A 23,309-nucleotide genomic window follows, 5' to 3' on the forward strand; every position below is an offset into this window, starting at 1 on the left:
ATTCTGGGTGTGGTCACATAAGCATTACTAATTATGACTAAAGACAGCAGAATCTTGCTTTTCATTACTAGAATTTTTTCCCATGGAAGCTCAATAAATTAAAAGTTTGCAGAATGTGCATAATTTCTTTTGTCTAAATCAATTATAGTTACAGGAACTGTCTTTTGTTAATACAAAATTCTTCTTCGAGTGCTTGTTCATGTCCACTCCACATTAGATGTGCACGTGTTGCGTGCACGAGTGTCAGAAACCTTTTCCCTTAGCAGCTCCCGTTGGGCTGGCAGGGCCCCCCGACTGGCGCCACTGTGCCGTGCATATATACCCCTGCTGCTCGACCCCCTCCAGTTCCTTCTTACCTCTCTCTCTTGTATGAGAGCAGTCCCTTAGCCTTTCTCTTATAGATAGCTGTTATCAGTTAGTTAGCATACACTTTGTTGTGGACGCTTAAGTGATTAGGTGCTTGGAAGCTTCCGGCACCCACCCCGGGCCATGGGGCATGCCACAGGCCCACAGGTTTAAGGGTTGTGCCACGTGCCGCAAGGCTACGCCAGTTAGTGACCCCCCGTGGCTCATGTCTACGTTGCCTGGGGGAAGAACATCAAACTGAGCGGTGTAAGATTTGCAAGGCGTTCAAGCCAAGAACAAAGCCAGCTCCGGCTTCCTCAGTGCCAAGTGCTCCAGAGCCGTCGGGAGACCTGGCACCGGCTAAACACCGAAAGTAGTCCGCCCCACAGCACCACACTAGACCCCGGCACTGCTCGTCCTCCCTGATGCGGCCCATGGCGCAGCCAAAAGTAAGGCGCGGACGTTCCCCGCATAGGAGGCCGGCGCCTTCCAAGGCCCTGAGCGCTGATAAGAGTGGAAAGGCTGCTGTACCGGTGCTGGTGCTGGCGGCTCCAGTGCCACAAGTCCCACCGAGCCCAGGCCTAAGTGAGCTCAATGTGGACAATGGGGTCGAGGACTTAATGGATCAGCCCTCCACGCTTGGCACCTTTGAGGCAGCAAAGGACCTCATTGACCTGTCGGCGACGAGCCCCCTCCCATACAGGGAGAATCCTCTGGCACCCATGCCACGGGTGCCGTCGAGGGGTAAGCTGGCAATGGTGTGCCTTTCGAGGACACCGTCCCAGCACCGCTCTTGGAGTTGGTCCCGGTCGAGCTCCGCGTCTGCGGACTCCCAGTTACCTGCAGCTCAGAAGGAAGTCGCGGTACCGGGAGTGGATCGGTGTGAGAAAGTCACGGACGAGGCACGATCCCCAGCACCGAGTAGAGACCAGCACCAGGAGGAGTTGAGATGGCCCTCGCCGGAGGACTCCCACAGGTGCCGGTCCCGAGAACGCTGGCGCCGATCCCGGTCCAGATCCCGTTCCCAGGGATATCGGTACCGGTCTCACTCCCGTTCCATTAGGAGCCGCTCGTCGACCTCCTGCCAGCACAGATTGTCGGCTCCGCTGTGGCCTTCACTGTCAGCGTCGCCGCAGTCCGGCGCTGACTCTGGCCGTTACAGTCACTCGCTCCGTGCTCTGGACAGCAAGGACCCTCTGATGGGGTGGCACCCCCCAATGGGGGCCGCCAGGTCATTGGCCCTTCTGGACTCCTTGGGCCTATCAACAGCGCCAAGGGGCCCCGTCCAGGGTGAGCTACTCAGTGCAGCAGTCCCGGTCCCCACACTGACGCCTGACGGTGCCGGAAGCCACAGTATCTAGGCCTCCAGCATCCCTCCCAGGGTAAACTGGAGAGACCAGCACCGAGTCCGGTGCCACCCCGAGGTCTCCCGCCCCAGCCCGAGCCAGAGGCCCCTCCCGCGGGAGAAGGGGAGCAGGAGGACCAGCCAGAGGGGGCCAAGCAGCTGCTAACCTCCTCGTCATCCCCGGATGAGGCGGTGGCGGGAACAGCGGTGTCCGGCCCTCCACCCATAGACCACAGAGCCCACCAGGAACTACTGCATAGGGTCGCCCAGAACTTGGGGCTGCAGGCCGAGGAGTCGGTTGAGCAGGAGGACCCTATGGTGGACATTATGAGCCCCGAAGGTCCATCTAGAATAGCGCTCCCGCTCATTAAGACCATCCAATCGAATTATAAGACTATATGGCAGATCCTGGCCTCCAGCGCTCCAACAGCCAAGGTGTGGAGCGCAAGTACTTTGCCCCGTCAAAGGGCTATGAATTCCTATTTTGCCACCCAAGTCCGTGCTCCTTGGTGGTCTCAGTGGTGAAAGAAAAGGAGCACCATGGTCAACAGGCCCCGGCACCTAAGGCCAAGGAGACAAAATGCCTGGACCTTTTTGGCAGAAAGGTGTACTCATTGGGGGGCCTTCAGTTGAGGATTGCTAAGCAGCAGGCCATCCTCAAGAGACATAATTTTAACTCCTGGGCAGCGGTGGGGAAGTTTAAGGACAACCTCCCGCAAGGTTCCCCACAGGAGTTTACGGCCCTGGTGGACGAGGGCAAGACAGTGGCTAAGGCCTCTCTCCAGACCTCCCTGCGTTTAGCAGACGCGGCAGCCAGAACAATTGCATCGGGGTGGTCGTGAGGCGCTCAGCACGGCTGCAGGAGTCAGGCCTGCCTCCTGAGGTCCAGAGCACACTCCAGGAGCTCCCCTTTGAAGGGTCCAGGCTATTTTCGGACCGGACAGACGCAAGGCTGCATAACCTCAAGGACTCAAGGGCTACATGTAAGTCTCTGGGTATGCACACCCTGGTGATGCAGAGGAAGCCCTTTAAGCCGCAGCCTCCCCCTCAGTGTCAGTACCAGCCTCGTCACAGGCATGAGCCTTACCGTAGGCGAGGCAGGGATAACAGGCGACGGCGCAATAATAACGATAATAATGCACCGGGCCAGAACCAAGGTCAGCACAAATCCCAGCTGGGCACTAAGCCAGGCTTTTGAAGATGCGCTTGAGGACAGTGTACCAGACCAGTCACCGGATCCGTCCCCTTGTTTCCTGAACCGCCTGGCTTGTTTCTCCCGTGCGTGGTCCAGCATTACATCGGACCTTTGGGTCTTACGCATGGTACGGAATGTGTACTCGCTGCAATTCTCTTCCCTCCCTCCCTCCCATCCCCCTTCCCCATCCCTCTTCAGGGACCCCTCTCGGTTCGCTCACTGCTACAGGTGGGGGCGGTAGAGGGGGTGCCGCACGGCCTAAGGGGGAAAGGTTCTACTCCCGGTACTTCCTCATCCCCAAGGCCAAAGGGGGCCTTCGTCCCATTTTAGATCTGCGAAAGCTCAACAAGTTCCTGGTCCAGGCCCTGTTCCGCATGGTCTTTCTGGGCACTGTCATCCCTTCCCTGGATCTGGGAGGCTGGTACGCTGCCCTCGACATGAAGGACGCGTACTTTCATATTGCCATCCACCCAGCTCATCAGCTGTTCCTGCGCTTCACCGTGGGCCAAGAGCATTACCAGTTTGCGGTTCTCTCGTTCGGTCTAGCTGCGCCCCCCCAGGGTGTTCAGGAAATGTATGGCGGTGGTGGAGGCCTTCTTATGGAGGCAGAGGGTCCGGGTTTATCCGTACCTCAACGATTGGCTCCTGACAGGTCGATCCGAAGCAGAAGTGCGGGGACGTGTGGAGGTGGCCCTGAGACTGTTCCGCGAGCTGGGGAGCTGGGGCTCCTGGTCAACGTCCCCAAGTCCACTCTCGTGCCCATGCAGAGAGTGGAATTCATAGGGGCAGTCCTGGACGTGGTGCAGGCCAGGGCAAGCCTTCCAGTATCCCGATTCCGGGCTATCCAGAAAGTGGTGGCCTCCCTGCACCAGTTTCCAATGACAATGGCCAGGTGCTGCCTGCGGCTGCTGGGCCACATGGCAGCATTCACACACGTGGTCAGGCATGCCAGACTGAGACTCAGGACACTGCAGGTGTGGCTTGCTCAGGTGTACCGCCAAGGCAGGGACCCCCTGGACTTGATAGTGACAGCCCCAAGGGATGTGCTGGACTCCCTGCGGTGGTGGCAGTCCCAGCCTGTGGTTTGCGAAGGCATCCCCTTTGCCACCCCCTAGCCGGACCTGACGCTGGTGATGGACACATCAGACCACGGATGCGGGGGCTCACCTGGGGGATCTCAGGACTCAGGGCTTGTGGTCCGGAGCAGAGCGGTTGCTCCATATCAATGTGAAGGAGCTCAGGGTGGTTCGTCTAGCCTGCCAGACCTTTCATGCCACTCTGAGTGGTCACAGCGTGACAGTTCTGACAGACAAGACTACTGTCATGTTTTATATAAACAAGCAGGGCGGGGCCTGTTCCTTGCTGCTCTGTCACGAGGCTCTCCTCCTCTGGTTGTATAGCCCATGCCATTCTCCTCGAGGCGTCATATCTCCTGGGGGTGCGAAACGAGCTGGCGGACTACCCCAGCAGGTCGTATGGCATGCATGAGTGGATGCTCAGAGTGGACATCGTGCTTTTGCTCTTCCACAGGTGGGGGTTTCCCCGGGTAGACCTGTTTGCCACCAGGGTCAATGCCCAGTGCCCGAGATTCTGCTCGTTCCAGGGCCACAGCCCGGGCTCAGTCGCACACGCGTTTGCGATCCCGTGGGGAGGGGCTTGATGTATGCGTTTCCCCCACTCCCCTTGGTACACAAGGTCCTGCTCAAGGTATGCAGGGACAGGGTGGTAGTGTCCTCATCGCCCCAGCGTGGCCCCGCCAGCACTGGTACACAATGCTCCTAGAGCTGTCGGTGGAGGCCCCGGTAGTCCTGCCCCTACACCGGGACCTCATCACGCAGGATGGTGGGCGGCTTCTTCACCCCGACCTGCAATGACTACACCTGACAGCGTAGAAGCTTTGTGGCTAAACGCCTTGGAGAGCCAGTGTTCCCTTCCTGTGCAGCAGATTCTGCTTGGCAGTAGGAAACACTCTACCAGGGCTACCTATGTGGCCAAGTGGAAAAGGTTCTCCTGTTAGTGTGAGCCCCGAAAGGTGCAGCCGTGCCAGGCCCCGGTACAAGCCATTCTCGAGTACCCGCTGCACCTCATGTAGCAGGAGCTGGCCCCGTCCTCACTTAGAGTGAACCTGGCAGCCATCTCTGCCTTCCATCCGGGGTTTTCGGTGTTTTCCCACTCAATGGTGGGATGGTTCCTTAAACGATTGGAGAGGATGTTTCCATACTCATGCCCCCCCAGTCCCTCCTTGGAACCTTAACTTGGTCCTCTCTAAACTCATGGGACCCCTGTTTGAGTCCCTCGCTACCTGCTCCCTTCTCCACCTTTCCTGGAAGGTGGCATTTCTGGGGGCCATTACCTCGGCCAGAAGGGTGTCCGAGCTGAGGGCTCTCACTTGTGAAACACTGTATACAGTGGCTCAGAAGGATAAGGTGCAGCTCCGACCTCACCCCAAGTTCCTCCCTAAGGTGACCTCGCAATTCCATTTGGGCCAGGACATTTGTCTGCCGGTGTTTTTTCCAAAACCCAATACGGACCCGAGTCACCGCAGCCTACACACCCTGGATGTCTGTCGAGCACTGGCGTTCTTTTTGGAGCACACCAAACCCTTTGGTAAATCTGCGCAGCTGTCCGTGGCCGTAGCCAAGAGGATGAAAGGCCTCCCGGTGTCGGCGCAGCAGATCTCGTCTTGGACAACAAGCTGCATCTGGACGTGCTATAAGCTCGCAGGTGTTCCGGCCCTGGTGGTCATGGCCCACTCGACCAGGGCGCAAGTGACTTCCACGGCTTTCCTGGCACAGGTCCCGATCCAGGAGATCTGCAGAGCAGCCACCTGGTCCTTGGTGCACACCTTCACAACCCACTACGCGGTCAACCAGCAGGCCAGAGAGGACGCAGCCGTTGGCAGAGTGGTCCTCCAGAGTTGTTCCGTGACTCTTACCCTCCTCCAGAGGTAACCTTGTGATTCACCTAATGTGGAATGGATGTGAACAAGCACTCGAAGAAGAAAAACGGTTACTTACCTTCTTGTAACTGTTTTTCTTTGAGATGTGTTGTTCACGTCCATTCCACCACCCAGCCTCCTACCCCTCTGTCAGAGTCGCTGGCAAGAAGGAACTGGAGGGGGTAGGGCAGCAGGGGTATATATACATGGCGCAGTGGCGCCAGTCAGGGGGTCCTGCTGGCCCGACGGGAGCCGCTAAGGGAAAAAGTTTCCGATGCTCGTGCACGCGACGCACGCACACCTAATGTGGCATGGACGTGAACAACACATCTCGAAGAACAACAGTTACAAGAAGGTAAGTAACCATTTTTTCATTCTCTCTAAATCTCTTTATGGTATGTGGTATGAATGGAAGAGGTACTTCGCTATATATTCTCTGCAAGTTTTGATGGTACAGAAACTCTCGTGCTCTTATGTAAAGCCCTGGTGCAGCAAGATATTCAAGCATGTGCCTAAGCATGTGAGCAGTCCCATTGAAGACAATGGGATGGTTTTTTTGCTTAAAGGTGGGCAGAAGTCTATTCATAGAGTAAAGTTAGGCATGCAGTTAATTACTTTGTTGAATTGAAATCTCAATGAGACTATGGACTTTTTATAGGAAAAAGGGCCACATTCTCCTCATGCATATATATGCAATGATAAAATTAAATATATACATATCATATTAAATTAAGTTAAACTGATATATATATATATATATATATATATATATATATATGGAGAATATGGTCTTTTCTGGATAGATATATAAAAAGGCCATATACATATTATTTATTATTATTAATTTAATTTATGTATTTATTATTACCCTAGTTGTATTGTGGTAATTAAAAATAATACATTTCCACTATTTCTCTTTCAAAAGCCACAGTTACCATCCTTGCCAGTGATGATGGTCATGGAGTTTTGTCATTCAACAACAGCGATCACTTTTTCCTAAGGGAGCAGTCAGCTCTCCACTTGATGGAAAGTGTTGCTGTACTGAACGTTATTAGAGAACCTCCCCAGGGGATATTTGGCACTGTGACTGTTCAATATCTTGTGAGAGAAATAAATTCTTCAGCTGCATCAGTGGATCTGACCCCTTCACAAGGATATATCATACTGGAAGAGGGAGTCAGATTCAAGGTAATATGCAGGTGGTTATTACAATATAAGAGAAGTAGGCATTGTTTCAGCTACCTGGGAAGCATACAGAGATGTCTGCGTTTTATGTTAGACTTGATTTCCTGTTGTATTTTGTTTTATTTCTTGTTATTGTAGGAATGAGATATCAAAGATTGTGAATATGTCAATATGCTATGTGAAAATGTAGAGAAAATGAAGTATTCTAATGCTTATTTATATATAGTCATTTAATCCCATTATTACTTTTGGAATATTTATGCCTTTTGATAACAGTTCAAGTAAATAGCAATATAATGCATAGGATACATTCAGAGAAATTGAGAAACAATTTCCTTGTATATACTTGGCACATGGCTGTTTCTATTCTGCAATTTGCACCTTAGATACAATCTACTCGAATAATAGAGCTAAAATATAATACAATATTTCATTCTATATAGTAAGAATACTTTAATTGCTCTCAGTTGTACAGAATACATTACTGGAAGTGCAAGAAAATGTGGCAGTAACTAATGTTTCTCAAACAATAAAAATGTAAATTCTGGGTAGGAAGAGGACCTAGTCTCTGGGCGGTAGGGGGCTGGGGGTGGGGCGGGGTTGCCTCCACTCAAAAAAAGTCAACCTAGAAAATGGATGATATTATTGAACTAGTTTTCTATTGATTTTTATTCATTTAGGGTAGAATCCCTGCCCCATTGAAGTCAATGGGTATTTTGCCTTTCCCTTCAATTAAGTGAGGATTTCACCTTTATTGTCTCAGTGAAACACAATAGGTACTGTACAATAAATACTAAAAACATACTGAGATCAAAATGATTCTTCATAAAAATTCACATGGCCTAAGACATCCAACTGACCAAAACAAATCCTCAAAAGAACAGAAAATAAAACAATGTTCAACCAAAAGCCTGGCTGATGGAAGAGAAAAGGTCTTGTGGAATCTGAAGTTTTCTATGTGGATTCAGTCATGGGAGCAAGTTTGTAGGATGTGTGGATTTTCGAGCTATCCAGGAAATGTTTTTTTCTTCCCACGAAAGATAAAAAAAGGTTGCATTCATCAACATCATTCTAAAGTTTTCAGGTTTTTGTCAAAAACCTGGAAACCCCCAAACTGCAAGTTTTATTGTCTGAAAAAAATTGCTTTTATTTTTAAAATGAGAGCCTGAAAAAATATAATAAAAAATGGATATTGCTGAAATTTCTATTCTGATGAAAAAGCATTTTGAATGAAATATTTTGACTAGCTCCAGTGGGGTTTTATTTAATAAAATTGTCACCAGTCTTGGACCATTTTCAGGGACTAGTGGCACTTAACTGATGGAGAGCCTGGAATATATGCAATGAAAGTCAAAATGCATAAATTAAAACTGCTGTGATAGGACATAGGGAAGTACACAGTATCTTAAATGAGTCCAACACCATGGAGAGCTTTACCACAAGCCCTTTGAATTTCATTTGGAATTGAATTAGTAGTCAGTGTAGCCCAGACATTATGTGGAAACATTAAGTCAACCTACTCAGAAATTGGAGGGTCATAAAACTACACCCCAAATATTGTAGAAATTTTACCTGGAGCAAGCAAAGACATGGATACCTGTGGCAAGGTCTGTATCTGAAAGGTCACAGGCTCCTGGTTAGCTGTAGATACATTGCTGTTATCTGTATAACCACAAGCAGCAAAACTGTATATCTATTGCTTGCATATGATACTGGAAAAGGATGGTGCTGCATACACAATTGAAGGTAAAAGTACTACAACACTCTTCTGTTCCTCTGTGTTACCGTTTACCAACCTGGGAGGCAGGCCTTCCTGGGAGGGGTCCCACTCAATCCAGTGGCAGGTGGAGCAGAAAAGAGCAACAGGAGTGGAGAAAGTTTCATGACTTCAGATTCATTCCTTCCCTCCCACTCTCTGAGTTCGTAAACACACACAGTGCAAATATGCCCCAGTACTTTGGGTGAAGCAGCTAGTTGCCAGCTTTCCTTTTCTGCTTCTTGGGGTCTGTACTGTAGATATCAGATCCGCAAACGTACTAAACAGGGCTGTAGGTTCAGGCAGTCTATTTGTGCCCTCTGTTCCTCTGGCTCTTAGCTCAGTTGTAATAACATTATTTATTTGTATTACCATAGTACCCAGGAGGAGGCCCAGTCGCAGATCAGGACCCCATTGTGCTTGGTGCAGTAATAAAAAAACAGTGCCTGCCCCAAAGAGCCACCTTTATGCTCTCTGGGTATAAAGCTGTCTGGTCAGTGGGAAAGAGGGATTGGGGGGGGAACAGAACAACAAATGAAAATACATATAAAAGAAGGCGGGGGTTTTGTTTGCTTTAAAGAAAGAAATAGAAAGGGAAGAGGTGGGTTCATCTGCTAAGCCTTCGAAGGGGCACTCCGGAAGAAAAAGGTTAGAATTCACTACTCTAGTTTCATTCCCAGCCCCCTTTCCCTGCTGGCACGGTTTCTGTGTTGTCCAGTTTCAGTATTTGACTCCCATCCTGGTGTACACTTCAATCACTGAAAGCACAAGAATGTCAGCAGCTGGTGAAGCTAGCATGTCTTAGTGATGTCATGTACTTGTTTTTCTCTCAGACTCTGCAAATTTCTGCCATACTAGATGAAGAACCAGAAATGGATGAACATTTTATTGTCACTCTCTTCAGCCCAATGGGAGGAGCCAGACTTGGCACAAGAGTGGAAACTATGATCACGGTGTTACAGAACCAGGCCCCACTGGGGCTTTTTAGTATCTATCCAGTTACAAATAGGTACAGTACACTAATTCAGTTATAAAGAGGATAATTATTCATATTCTGTAGACAAGATAATTCTCTGCATCTTTCTTTGGTGGACCTGTTTAAAAGAAAACAAGGAAATGAGCAATCCACAGTTTTAGGTAGTTGAAAATCTTTTAAAATATTTGGTGTCTGTTAAATAACATTGCTTCTGTACCAGAGAACAGAAGATTGAAAATAAACTATTCTTCACCAGAATATATAGTACTGACACTTTAAAAAAAATTGGACCCAGAGCTGGCCTGACTGAGTTTTTAGATTCAGATTGTCCTCTTGCTACTACTATTTTATTGTTTTTAGCCATGTAACTCGTATCTTTATTATGTATCTAAATTGTTCTTTGAGTGTGTTATGTGAAGAAAGAGTCAGCATGAAGACTAACTTCCCTTTCAGCTGTTCTTTAACAGCATATTTATAATCACACACACAAAATTACTATGTTAAAAGAACATTATTCAAATTACTCATCTTATCTCAGTCTCCCTTCCCTGGCTTCCAGTCCCAGTCTCCTTGTCCCAATCGGCTCCCCTTTTCTCTTGACCCCTCTGCATTCGAATCAGGTGACTTCCTCCTCTATGCTGCCCTGGCCCAGCAGGGGCTGGTCACTGAGCATACAGGAGAGACAGGCTCCCTGCTCTCAGTGCAGGTGCCCAGACCCAAGAAAGCCCTCCACAGCCCAGAACTGCAGTTGCATCAAATGTCCTGCTCTTCCCTGGATGGAGCTTGCCCAGTGCAAATGGAATCTTTGGAGAATTCAGGTGATACAATCCAAGTCTCTGATGAGCATGTGAGAACTACAGTTTTTCAAGGCTTATAATTTGGTCAAATTTGGGCTGATTTTTATGGAGATTGCAAAAGGCATATCCTGACACAAAGGCCACCAGTACGCCAAATTTCAAATCCTTGTGCCAAAGTGTAGAGGTGCTTGAGTCAAAGAAAAGATCACCAGAATTTTTAACACGGGGAAAATATGTTTTCTCATTCCTAGAAATGGCTGAACAATTTAGTTGAAATTTTCCAAAATACTCAGCCTGACAGACATGTAAACCTTTATCCCAAATGATTAAAGTTTGTCCAAGTTATAAGCAGCTGAAACCAGGGTCTTATAACGGGAAGTGTTGGGCAACATTGATAGTGGTGCTACCGGCAGCCCCACCTGTAAGGAAACCAGCTGCTAGTGATTTCTTTCCATCACTGTTGTTTATTCTACCACTGAAGCTGTACCATGTAAATGATGTTTTTCAGAATGCCAATTCATACATTGTAAAAGGAATTCCTGTTTCTTTATTTTTGCAATTCTCACATTTAGGACAAGTTCTCTGATAGTTGAAGAAGCTAACAGTACCCTTTATTTGAAAGTATCCCGAAGTAATGGGCTCAATATGTCTGTGAGTGTGGAGTGGGAGACCCTCTCCAATACCGCATTCGGCATAAGTGAGTTTTTTTCTCATTGAATGTTACTTTTATTAAAAGTTAACATCAGTAAACTGGCCAAGGAGACAGAGAGACCAGTTTTGAAATGTAAATCCATTTTTCAGAGTTGCTAAAATAAACTCCTGCATTAAAAGATTTCTTTGAGTATGTTAAGATTCAATAGATGGAACGGCTTCACTAGAGCAGTCCGCTGACTGTCACTGCTGTCAGAGTTGAGAGACTTCTGACGTCTTCCCTATCTCACCACAGTGTACATGGAACAGTATTATCACTAGACTTCTCTTAAATAAGACATGGTTGTAGTAGTATGAGTACTCTTGAGGCACCCACAACGTGCAAAAGTGCTGTCCACACCGTCAAGATGCCTGTGTGTGTCTGCAAGAGCTGTATTATACAGCCTCGCTCCTGGCACGTGCTCAGGTTTAGGCAGCGCGGGTAGTTCCATTGGAGTCCCATATGACTAGTCACAGTGCCTAAAGAGAAGCACTTATGTAAATCTTTGCAGGATTGTGGCCTAAATAACTTCAGTGGGGCTACTCATATGAGCAAAGATACTCACATAACAGGTGGCAGGATTGGGGTCCAAGCTTTCGTTCTTGTAATTTAATTCTGACAACACATTCAAAATATCCAGTTAAACAGATCTATAAGTTATGCAAGTCTTTGCAAGTCTGACTTCTGTTTCATCTTGGTGGTGATTGGGGAAAAATTCTTTTGTATTTTTTTTTTGTATGGCTTTTCCATTAGCTTGCTTTATTTTGATTCTGTCCACCAAAAATTCCCTGTATGACTTGCTTGTGTATTGAGAATACATATTACAAAAACATTAATCTGTTGTGTTCTCATTGTTTTAACCTCTGGATGCATTTACGCTAATAAAATGCAAGTTCTGAGTGATGTCAACAGTGTTATTTCTCCTGGCATTAGGTCTGAAGTTGGCTTGTGAAATCAAAGATAAGATTGGAAATCCCTCACGTATATTCCAGTAACTCGTATTTTTAATGTATTGCAGAGGGTGGAATCAGTGTGATGTCTGTCTTACAAAGTTTTGTGGAAGAGTCAGTATCTAGCTGGTGTTTCTTTACATCAGGAGAGTCTTTATATGGTGTTCTATTGCGGACCTCACCAGCTAGCTTTTCTTCTATCTATCAGTGGAGAGGAGTTTTTGTTCCCATTGAGGTAAATGTTTTTATTTTAATCCATTTTGCATGGATGGTACCAATTGTATTTGTAAAGTCCAGTTCCCTCATCAACTTTCTTTATGGTTCTCATCTCAGGACTTCAGTATATGGAATCCTCAGAGCTGTGTGACATTTCACATCAATGGTGCTGCCTTTCTAGTGATTACTCATGGAGTATCCAAACAAGAATCTTCCAACCATCGTGTGTATACATTCACACCTGGACTCAGGGTACTACTGGTAAGACTTCTACCTTATTTTAGATGCTTTAGAAAAACCCATTCCTGGGAGGCCAGTTTAGTATTGAGCTCCAGCACAGTACTTGTGCTCTGCAGTGACATAAAACATGGCATTTTATAATAAGATTCATATACTGTAGTGTCAAGATCTTAATTTTTATTACAAGCCAAATGAATTTAAATTCTGGTAACATTGATTTAAAATCAGCTGGTGCAGCACTATTTACTTAAAAGGAGTTTTACTTGTTTATGCCAGAGCTTGTCCATAATATTTTCATGACATTTTCATGTGGAAATTAGTGAACAGTCAGAACTGTGTAATCATGGAACTTTTTTGATATTTTAACAAAGTTTTGTATTGAATAACGTTCCTCCATTAGGCAAATTAGCCATATATGAGGAACTTGAATCACTTCATAAAGTTCTCTTGTCCTTGTGCCTTCTTTACAGATACAGACTCTCTCAGTGCCAGAAACCAGAGATGTAAAACACTTCACTGTTGAAAGAAAAGATTATTTAATTATTGCAAGTCATACAACTGACTCCAAATCCATACAGGTTGGAATGATCTCCCCTTTTCATTTTTAATATGTGTGCAGTATACATTTAGCTCTGATTGGAAATTCCTAAGTGGCAATCAGCATAATGGTTTATAAGTACTATTGACTTGCTACCCTCAATTCTACAAGAAGCTGAATAAAAATGAAGTTTACAGACTGATTTGGGTTTACCAGTATTGTCTGTATGAACTCATACAATATATCAGATGTGAATCATTATTAGAAATCCCCTTACTTTGAAAATTATGTCATTTTAGTTCTTGTGCTAAGGGGAAGTAGGCAGCCTTAGAGACAGAAGTTCTCTTATCTTCAGAACAGATAAACCTGCATTCAGCTTCTTTAAACCACCCTACCATTGTACCTCAACCTTCATGTGGAGGGACCATCTTTAGAGGTAAGTGGTAGCTCAGTGTCCAAGACCATACAGTTTTTCACCTTCTGGCTGAGGCGACCAACAAGAGTACCAACGGTGGGGGTGATTTTGCAATGCAGATACTTGTCTACTAGGAACTGGAAGGAGAAAACCAACTGAATTCACTGAGCAGCCATTAGATGTAAATGATTCATAGACTTCAGAGGATAATTAAAATAATCTAAAGTCTTCAGCATGACATCTGATTTCTGTTAGCGCAATCTGACTTATACTTAGATCTAAAGAAAAAAAATTATTTATCATTTCCCATAGGTTTTCCAGTGGAATAATGGCCTTTTTATATTGCATCATCAACTCCCAATTTATGGAGCTCTGCACATGGCCCTATTTCCCAGAGGAGGTTTTATGTACCTAGCAGTTTCTCTGTCGAATTCAAGCCTGCACCCCCTTCTGTACCAATGGTCAGATAATGAGTTTCAAAAAATTCATCAAGTGCCAGTAAATGGAATAACTCACATGGAGGCCTTGACTTTTGGGTCTGATATCTATTTAATAGTTGCAAAAGGTATGTTGCATGATACAAGAACATGACTTTATGCTGGTCTGTCTGATGGGAAAGACACTTGGCTCAGCAGTGTAGACAGGGATTTAAGCTTAGAGAGGAGAGGCCACAATTTCTCATGAAAATTTTATCAGGGACAATCTCTGTTATTTATTGAGCAGATATAAGTGTTGCATCCATTTTCAAGTATGTGCAGAATACGTGAAGTGTTGATTTCCAGCATACACTTTTCCCAGGAACATTGGGGTAATTAAATCCTTACTACTGTAGTTGCTGTTAGCATCCTCTGCAACATATGTGCTGTGCAGAATTTATGGAACAGCAGTGGAGATAATTGCTACGCCGCAATGTGATCCATTAGGCAGTCCTGCTTTCCTAACACACCCCTCTGTGTCTAGTGAAAAGGCTTATGGTACACTTCCCACTTGACTATGCATTGTCTTGCATTTGTTATTTAGCGTCCCAACAACCTTAGCATTCTGAGGTGTGTGTGTGTATGTGTGCATACATAGAAGCCATTAAATGATCAACATTTGCCAACCATTGTCCCAGTTACCACAGATATCTCCTGTCCTAAGCATAGAGGAATATGTGGTAATCTGGCTCTCTGTGTGGTAAGATCTGGCAAACCCAGACGTTTTGATGTGAACCAGCATTGCAGGTATTTAATCATTGGTCAGATTCATTGTGTAGTCAAGCTTGAGGTTTATTCCCTTTCCCCTTTGCAGAATCCAGTAATTCAAGTGAAGTTTTTGTCTGGGAGACAGGACAATCTTCCTTCAGGCATTTTCAGTCCTTTTCTTCTAGCGCTATAAACAAAATCCACACCTTCATGCCTCCTTCAGGTTTAGGTAAGTTTTAGGTGACTACAGTCCTTGTTCCAATGGTAGCTTTTACACTGGTGGTAGGACCTTACTGAAAATAGTGCTAAGAAAATGTGGTAGCTGCATGTCAGTCCATCATTTTTTTGGTGATGTGAATCAGCACCAAACAAATTACAATGACACACAGAAAGGATGGGAGACCTTGCAGCTCAAAATAACAAAAATATTCCAGAAGTAAGGCAATGTTGCAAATACATAAGCATAATTACTCTGGTGGTGATGCAGCAGGTTTGGTTAAGGCCTTTGTTTGAGAGAGACTGGGCGCTTAATTGGGTTCCTGATTTGACAGAGCTCCAAGGTGCCTGATGACCTCCAAAAGACAGAAAGGATGACCTCTGGCTTATGGAGTAATGTTGACAGCAGATCTGGAAGAAACAGGCAGAAGCAGATGGGGAGTGTACAAAATGTGACTACTATACAAATAATAACAGGGACTGCCCTTTCCTGGCCAGAGCATGTTTCAGTTTTTTTAAGTATGGTTTCCCACACTGAAATAACTTATTTGGGCCTACAGTAACTCCTCATTTAACACTGTAGTTACGTTCCTGAAAAATTAGACATTAAGCGAAATGATGCTAAGCGAATCCAATTTCCCCATAAGAATTAATGTAAATGTGTGTGTGGGGGGGGTTAGGTTCCAGGGAATTTTTTTTTTGCCAGACAAAAGACATTTAAGGTGTGACTAGGTAAGTGAATATCCTCTGGTGCAGGTGTGGGCCAGCAACAGCCCCACTCCTAGGCCTGCAGAGTCCTCCCGGTGCAAGCTCTGAGGGATTGGGCTTGACACTGGAGCCAGGCAGAGCAAGCAAGTGGCAGCACATAGGAAGGGACACTGCTGCATCCTTCCCCAGCACCCAGTGGGGATGTCTGTGCTGGCCTCTGAGCAGCAGATCACACAAATGCCTGCTCCAGTTAGTCACTGAATGCCCCCCACCTCCCAGGGTTCTGGGGAGACCAGTTGTCTCTTAGGGGAACCAATCTGCCAGGTTGCATGGTATGCTCGGGACACACAGCACAGAGGCATTGGGTCTCTAGATCCTTGCAGAGCTGGAGACAGCCATAGGCTTCTGGGGCCACAGTCGTCGACTTTTCAAACTGCCAGGGGTGCTCGATCTCTGACTCTGCCCCAGGTCCTGCCCCCACTCCACCCCTTCCCCCAAGGCCTCCACCCCACTCCCACCCCACCTCTAAACCCAGTTCCGCCCCCTCCCATGAGTGCACTGCGTCCTCGCTCCACCCCGCTCCCTGCCAGCGTCCCTGCACACCATGAAACAACTGATTGTGGAGAGGGAGCAGGTGTTGATCCATGGGGCCCGCCGGTGGGCAGGAGGCGCTGAGCGGGGGTGGAGGGCGTTATAACATTGCGCAACTTTAAACGAGCATGTTCTCTAATAGAACAGTGACTTAATAACGAAACTACATTAACCGGGATGACTTTAAGTGAGGAGTTACTGTATTCTGAACTCCCTTGCTGGAGTTACACTGATGTAAAACTGGTGTAAGTGGATCAACATCAGGTGCTTCTCTGCAGACATTCATTTAGGACTTGAAATTTAACTGCTGAAATAAATAAGTGAATAAAAATACCGAACAAATGTTCTTTTGTCTCAGACCTTGTAAGCAAGACTGGTCAGAGAGTTCCTTTGAGCAAGCATCTCTGGGATTGCACGGAGAAAACTATTTCATTTGTCTCTGAGCTTTTCCTTTTATTTATTTTTTCTTCTTTTTTTAAATGCAGTCCATGTGCTACTAGCTGGTAAGGATAGATCAGCACTGTATTCCTGGAATTCAGAAGTAAACCAGTTCTCTCTCGTGCTGGAAGCACCTCCTGCTAATCATATCACTTCAGTTACTATGAGATCACTTAACTCCAACAAAAGTCTAATTGTTCTGTCTGGAGATTCTTACTCCCAGATTTATGAACTGACCAAAGTCTCCAATGAGTCAGATTTTATACCTAGGTAGGTTTCTCATTTTATACCTCTCATCTTGCAGTTTCTCTTCATTTTTAAAAATGTTTCTTTTGGTATTTCTAGTTGCTGTTTTAGACTCCGGAGCATATTAGACTCCGGTCCTGTAAGTACACTGTGGGTAGAACTCTCATGGATATCAGTAAGAGTTTTCAACATAAGGGCTGTTACAAAATCCATTGAAATCAATGAGTGTTCCTTAGTGGATTGTTGATCATGCCCATGTAGTGCTTGCAATTATGTTCCTTACTCTTGTGTTTATATATTTAAAAAAAACATTTATTGTGGTTGAATGAGGATCCCACTCATCATAAATTTTTGGTCTTGTTTAATTACTTGGATTCATTGAGAAAGACAAGGTGGGTGAGGTTGTATTATGATTCATTGTTATTTTCTTTCTATAAAAAACCCTTTCAAGTCAAATTACCCTTTGATCAATAAAAACATTAATTCAAACTCTTAAAAAAACCCTTGACGTTTTAAAGTCCAGTCTTCTATATTTCTTAATTTTGAACCTTAATATTCCTCTTTTCGTATCACATTCGTGTTGTACTTCTTACTTTTTATAATTTTAACCCAAACGTATAAATTTATGAATTTATACTGTATAACATTTATGGATGGTTTGTGTATTACAAACTTTTGCTGTTTTCTCTATCCCCTGAGTTAGTTATTTCCCTCATTTTTAAGATCAGTGTTCCAGTTTTTGTCTCTTCATTGATGTTTTAATTTGTATGCACCCATATCAGTTTGTGCATCTCTTTAATTCTCTTTCATGCATTATAAGTAAGGCTGGATGTTCGTAATGACAGAAACCACGACAGGGTTTTTTTAATAAAATGTCTTAGTATTTGTTTCCCTGACAAATCTAACCCTTACCTAAGGAAGATTCTTTTAAATTATTTTTTTTTAAAACTTACTGTGTTTATGTCTAGTGTGTTACAGGATGGAATATGATTTTAAACTTTCAAATAAGGAATTTTAAGTTAAATCTCATGATTTCTTGTGAAAAATAATTAAATGTTACCACAAATTTTGTGGGCCATGTCTTTACCTTTTTTAAAACTGAAATTATGACACTTGTATTTCTTTCATGAAAAAGCCATGATTATTCCCCATTTTGCTGCAACAAACTACTCTTAATTATAATTATTTTGTGTGTGTGTTTTTATGCCAGTTCAGGTGAATTGATATTTGATCCTGGAGACATGGAAGTTGTGCTGGCAGTTAATATCCTTGATGATGTAATCCCAGAAGAAGAAGAATTTTTCACAGTGTGGCTGAAAAACCCCAAAGGAGGTGCAGAGATTGGTGCTAGTGGTTATGTTAACATAATTATTCCCTCTAATGACAATGCTCATGGAGTCATTGCATTTGCTCAGGTAACAATACTAAATTAAGTCATGAGAATACAGATATACTTTGTCCAGAACCAAGAACGCTAACATGTAAAAACTGTAAACAGAAAAGGTGAAGGGCCTGATTCTCCATTGCCTTTTATCATTGTAATTTAGTTTTGCTTTATACCCACTCAGCATAGATGTAAGTGACTCAGCAGGGTGCAAGGTAATACAAAACAGTTCCAGTAGCTGTACCTTGTGTGAGATTTTAATTTCTTAATAAGTGTTGGTCTGAGTAATATAAAGTCCGTTAACCTTCAAAAAAAAAATCTGTTCCAGAGTCCAGTGTTTGAATGGCTGGAGAGGTGAGAATTTACAGAAATCTGTAGGACCTTCTACTGCATCCCAACAGGCTTGTTAAGTTATATCATGGAGTGAGCTGAGAAAATTTCCAGGTCCAGCTCTGCTCTGTTCCTGTCTCTTCAGCTATCCCTCGATTTGAGGATGATGTCTGCCAAGGGGGTTCATTGGTGGGTTTTTAGGTGGCTGAAGAGCCCAATTTGTGCCCTGCAGATTTTCCCACAGAAGTGACAGGTGTAATCTTGGAGGAGACATAGTTGTTGGCTGGAGTGTTGTGCCCTTTCTTTCCTCCTTTGTCACTTCTCTGTCTCATGAGTATGTCTGTGGCTTGGTATATGGTGTGGAACCACTGTGTTCTGTTCTGCGCCAAGTCCTCCCAGTTTGTTGGGTTGATGTTTAAGTTTAACGTGCACTTTCAGTATGTGCTTCCACTGCCCTCCGTGAACCCTTTTCTCCTGACTTAACTGAGAGAAGAGTACTTGTTTTGGGAGGCACAAAGAGTAGTTTGTGCAGATGAGGGCTGATAGAGTACCTTGGTTTTCCGGATGTTGAGAGAGAGAGACCCAGGCTGTGATAGACACCTACAAAACGGTTTAGGGTATCTTGCAGGTTGGCCTCTATGTGTGTGAGGGTGACGCAATCATCTGCATACTGAAGGTCAGTGGTGCCAATTCTTGTGGTCTTATATTTTGTTTGGATATGTCGGAGATTGAGAAATTGGTCCTCCATACAATACTCAATCCCAATTCCGTAAAGTAGAGTTCATGGATGAGGATTAGGATCACGGCAAGGTAAATGGAGAAGAGTGCTGGACCAATGACACAGCCTTGCTTGTCACCAGTGCGAATGATGAATGGTTTGGTCTCTAAGCCAATGCACAGAAAGGTGGCAGTCATCCCATCATAGAGTAGTCTGATGATGGAAATGAATTTCTGTGGACAGCCAAACCTACACACCATCTTCCATAGGGCATCACAATTGATAGAGTCAAAGGCCTTGGATAGGTTGATGAATGCCATGAACAGTTCCTGGTGTTGCTCTCTGCACTTCTTCTGAATCTGTCGGACCACAAAGACCATGTTGGTTGTGCCTCGGGATGGCCCTGTGATTCGGGGAGAAGTTCCTTGGCAAGGAGAAGGACCTGGTTTAATAGGATCTGGGCAAGGATCTTCCTTGCGATGGAGAGGAGGGCAATACCTTTATAGTTCCTGCACAAAGATTTGTCTCCTTCCTTGAATATTGTAACAATGTTGTCATTCTTAGTCAGGTGGAATTTCTTCGCAGCTCCAGGAGTTGGCAAAGCATTGTTCCACCAGCTTTAAAAGCCTCAGCAGGGATGCCGTCTGGGCCTGGTGCCTTGTGATTTTTTCTCTGGGTGATGGTTCGCCTGACTTCCTCAGAAGATGGGGGATAATCAAGGTCTTCCATTGCTGAGTGTTGTGGAATGAACTTGATGGTGTCTTCAGAGACCATGGAGTCGCAGTTTAGAAGGCTCTCAAAGTGCTCCTTCCAGTGTTGTTTAATGGCTGCATTGTCCATGCTGGGAATGTAAGGGGGTTGGCCTTTGGAGCTTGGCCCATATCTAGCTTTTGTTGCTTGAAAGAAGCTTCTTAAGTAATCCTGGTTTACCAAACCCTGGATCTCAGAGGCCTTCTCTCGCTACCACTTGTTTTTGATGTTACGTAGCCTCCTTTGGACTTCAGCTTTGAGCAGGTGAAAGGCTTCATGTTTTTGTTGGTTAGAGGAATCATTTTGCCACTTACAGAATGCTCCTGTCTACCACCTAGAACAAAGATATTTGGGCGGGTGGCAGTTCTCTGTTAGCATGGAAACTGTAGGACTAGGACAAAGCATTCTGGAAAAGCATACTAGAAGTGTTTTTCTAAAAGATATACTTTAGTTCAAACAGAAGTTGTGGACTTGGAATTATTGGGTGAAATTCAATGGGCTGTGTTATGCGGTAGCACATGCTAGATTATCCTAATGGTCCCTCCTTTAAAATCTATAAATCTGTGAAAGCGGGAAGAGATCTAAGCAACCTACTTTTCATCAGTGTGAAAGAGACTGAAGGGATCAGGACCAGCAGTGGAAAGGGCTGGGGAATAAGCAGAGCAGCAGTTGGAAAAGGAGTACCTCTGGCAGTTAATGGGTTAATGGATAGACCTGGGAATGCTAATAGAGCCCACATCAAATTCCTATTCTTTGGAATGACCACCCCTAGAATGCTTCTATTCTGGAGAGAAATCACTATCGAGGGAGACCTGAACTGAGAACGCATCTTAAAGGGCCAGGTTGACCTAGGACAGGTATGTACACATCTGTGCAAAGCTATCATGCAAAGGGAAATAGAAGCCACAGGAAATCTGGAGAGAGTGCTGTCATGCAGATAGACCCACAATGCACCCTCAGGTACCACAGAATCAACTGGCAAGAACACAGTAAGCTCTGGCTGGAAAATTGTATACATAGCAAGTACTCCCTAAATCAAATGCTGCAATTTGAAAAAAAAAATCTAACGTAAACTGAATCTGCCCTGGAAGTTCCCCATGTTTCTCATCCATTTTAAAACTAATCCGGGGATGAAATCATTGTAGCAAAAAAGTTCAAACTTGGATACTTAGCATGAGGCCCTTAAATACATATTTAGGCAGTGCCCAATTTATTCATTTGTTTATTTGTTTGTTTGTTTGTTTGTTTTATTTAAATATGTCCATGGGAGCTTTACGGGCTTAGCACCTCTGAAAATTAGGTCACTTCCCCAGAAGTGTGCAAATATGGATTTACGTGCTTAACATTGGGGATACAAGTTTGAAAATTTTCTTCCAAATGCCTCAAGATCATTTTGAGTATTTAGTATAGGATCTCTTCCTGTGTTTTCTAGCCATTCGAATAATTAATTTGTATGGTTGTACTATATTTGTACCTTTCCAGAATTCTTTATCTAAGCAAGTTGAAGAAATGGAACAAGACAACTTAATCACCTTGAATATTGAACGTTTAATAGGAACGTACGGCCGAGTTACAGTACAGTGGATAGCCAATGGGAGCATTAATGATATATTTCCAGCATCAGGAATGGTATGTAATAATTTTGCTGAAATTAGTGAAGCACTGATTTAAAAATGCTTGATAAAATATCCCAAGTCCTAGCTGTTGTCCCTTCTTGGAGTGCCCAAGTATGGTAGAACCCTTATTCCTCTCTCCTCAGTGCATAGTGACCCACCTTAGGACCAATGGGCCCTGGGTTCTTTGGGCCCAGCTCCACCTAGTGGTTGGGTGCATAAACTAATAGACAAATCCTGTGACTTCTAGGACATTACAAATTATAGATCCAAGAAATCAAGGGCCAACAGATTATGAAGATATACAACAATTATTCCTGGAAAGACATAAAATCAGAGAAAAGAAAGGGAATTGGGTCAAGGGGGCAGGCAGAGAATCAAGTATATCAAATAAATGACGGAGCAACCATTCCACCAAAATAAACACCCTTTCCCTCAAAAGCCCACAACAAAGTGAAAGTAAATAGAATGCTCCCTAAAGTCTCCCTGTAGGCTTTAGCTAGCTGGCGGAGCAGGACCTTGAAAAAGGGTGTGGTGTCCTTCGCTGAGGCCTGGTCTACACTGTGGGGGGGATCGATCTAAGTTACGCAACTTCATCTACGTGAATAACTTATCTAAAGTCGACATACTTAGACCTACTCACCATGGTGTCTTAACTGCGGTGAGTCAACTGCTGCCACTCCCCGTCGACTCCGCTTGCACCTCTTGTGGCAGTGGAGTACAGGAGTCGATGGGAGAGCGCTCGGGGGTCGATTTATCGCGTCTAGACTAGATGCGATAAATCGACCCCCACTGGATTGATCGCTGTCTGTCAATCTGGCGGGTAGTATAGACATACCCTGAGAAGCTCTGGCCATTCTCCAGCTCTAGTGCTGTGGAGGTCTACTGGGTGCAGCTGCCAGTCAGTGTTTTTTTCCAAGGTGGAGTCTTGGAGCTCAGTCTCTTGTGGAGTGGACTGCACCTGGTCACTCAAGTCGTTCCCAATGCAGTGGGAAGCCTACAGGTCTCAGCAGGCAGGCTGCCCTTTCAGGTCAAGACAGATTCTGGACCTCTGCTGCACAGAGAAGTTCAGGAACTGCATCCTCTTTTGCTACTGGAACCTGACTCTCTGCATCCAGCTCTGTCTCCGAGTCCTCAATGACTTTCAACACCCAGGCTCAGCCCAATATCCTGGCAGTCCCAAGCTCTCCGGGTCTGCAGTTGGTCACCTGGGTGGGCCCATCAGGCTCTGGCCCAGCCCCCTTTGTCTGTTTTTGTGTCTTGAGCACAGTGAGGCAGACAGCCTCTGTTTCAGTTCCCTTAGTCTCTCTGCCGTTGTTTGTGGAAGCTGTTTTTTCTGAAGTCCCCCAGAATGTTACGGGAGGCGACATGGTTATTTTAAATGTGATCAATTCATTTATTTATACATATATTTAAAAATATTATAGTGACAACTTAAAACAATAATATAATTGTCAAAAATGGATTATAGATGGGTGAATAATAAACTTCATGTTCAGCAAGTAGTTTATTTGAAAAAAAATCATGACATTAGTCAACTAAGT

At 45.0% G+C, this 23,309-nt stretch overlaps 1 protein-coding gene across 1 annotated transcript in view; it reads left to right on the forward strand.

Moving 5' to 3' along the window:
• The window catches only part of ADGRV1 (adhesion G protein-coupled receptor V1), a 421,530-nt gene that overhangs the window by 119,011 nt on the left and 279,210 nt on the right, over positions 1-23,309 (forward strand). Inside the window, exons 43-53 of the mRNA XM_074952844.1 lie at positions 6,749-7,011; positions 9,598-9,773; positions 11,110-11,234; positions 12,247-12,413; positions 12,512-12,655; positions 13,105-13,212; positions 13,900-14,152; positions 14,878-15,000; positions 16,772-16,994; positions 18,181-18,385; positions 21,635-21,781. Of these exons, the coding sequence (XP_074808945.1) occupies positions 6,749-7,011; positions 9,598-9,773; positions 11,110-11,234; positions 12,247-12,413; positions 12,512-12,655; positions 13,105-13,212; positions 13,900-14,152; positions 14,878-15,000; positions 16,772-16,994; positions 18,181-18,385; positions 21,635-21,781 (1,934 nt within the window). The remainder of the gene's footprint in view (positions 1-6,748; positions 7,012-9,597; positions 9,774-11,109; positions 11,235-12,246; positions 12,414-12,511; positions 12,656-13,104; positions 13,213-13,899; positions 14,153-14,877; positions 15,001-16,771; positions 16,995-18,180; positions 18,386-21,634; positions 21,782-23,309) is intronic.

This window comes from Natator depressus, chromosome 5, assembly GCF_965152275.1.
Source record: "Natator depressus isolate rNatDep1 chromosome 5, rNatDep2.hap1, whole genome shotgun sequence".
Classification (NCBI taxonomy): domain Eukaryota; kingdom Metazoa; phylum Chordata; order Testudines; family Cheloniidae; genus Natator; species Natator depressus.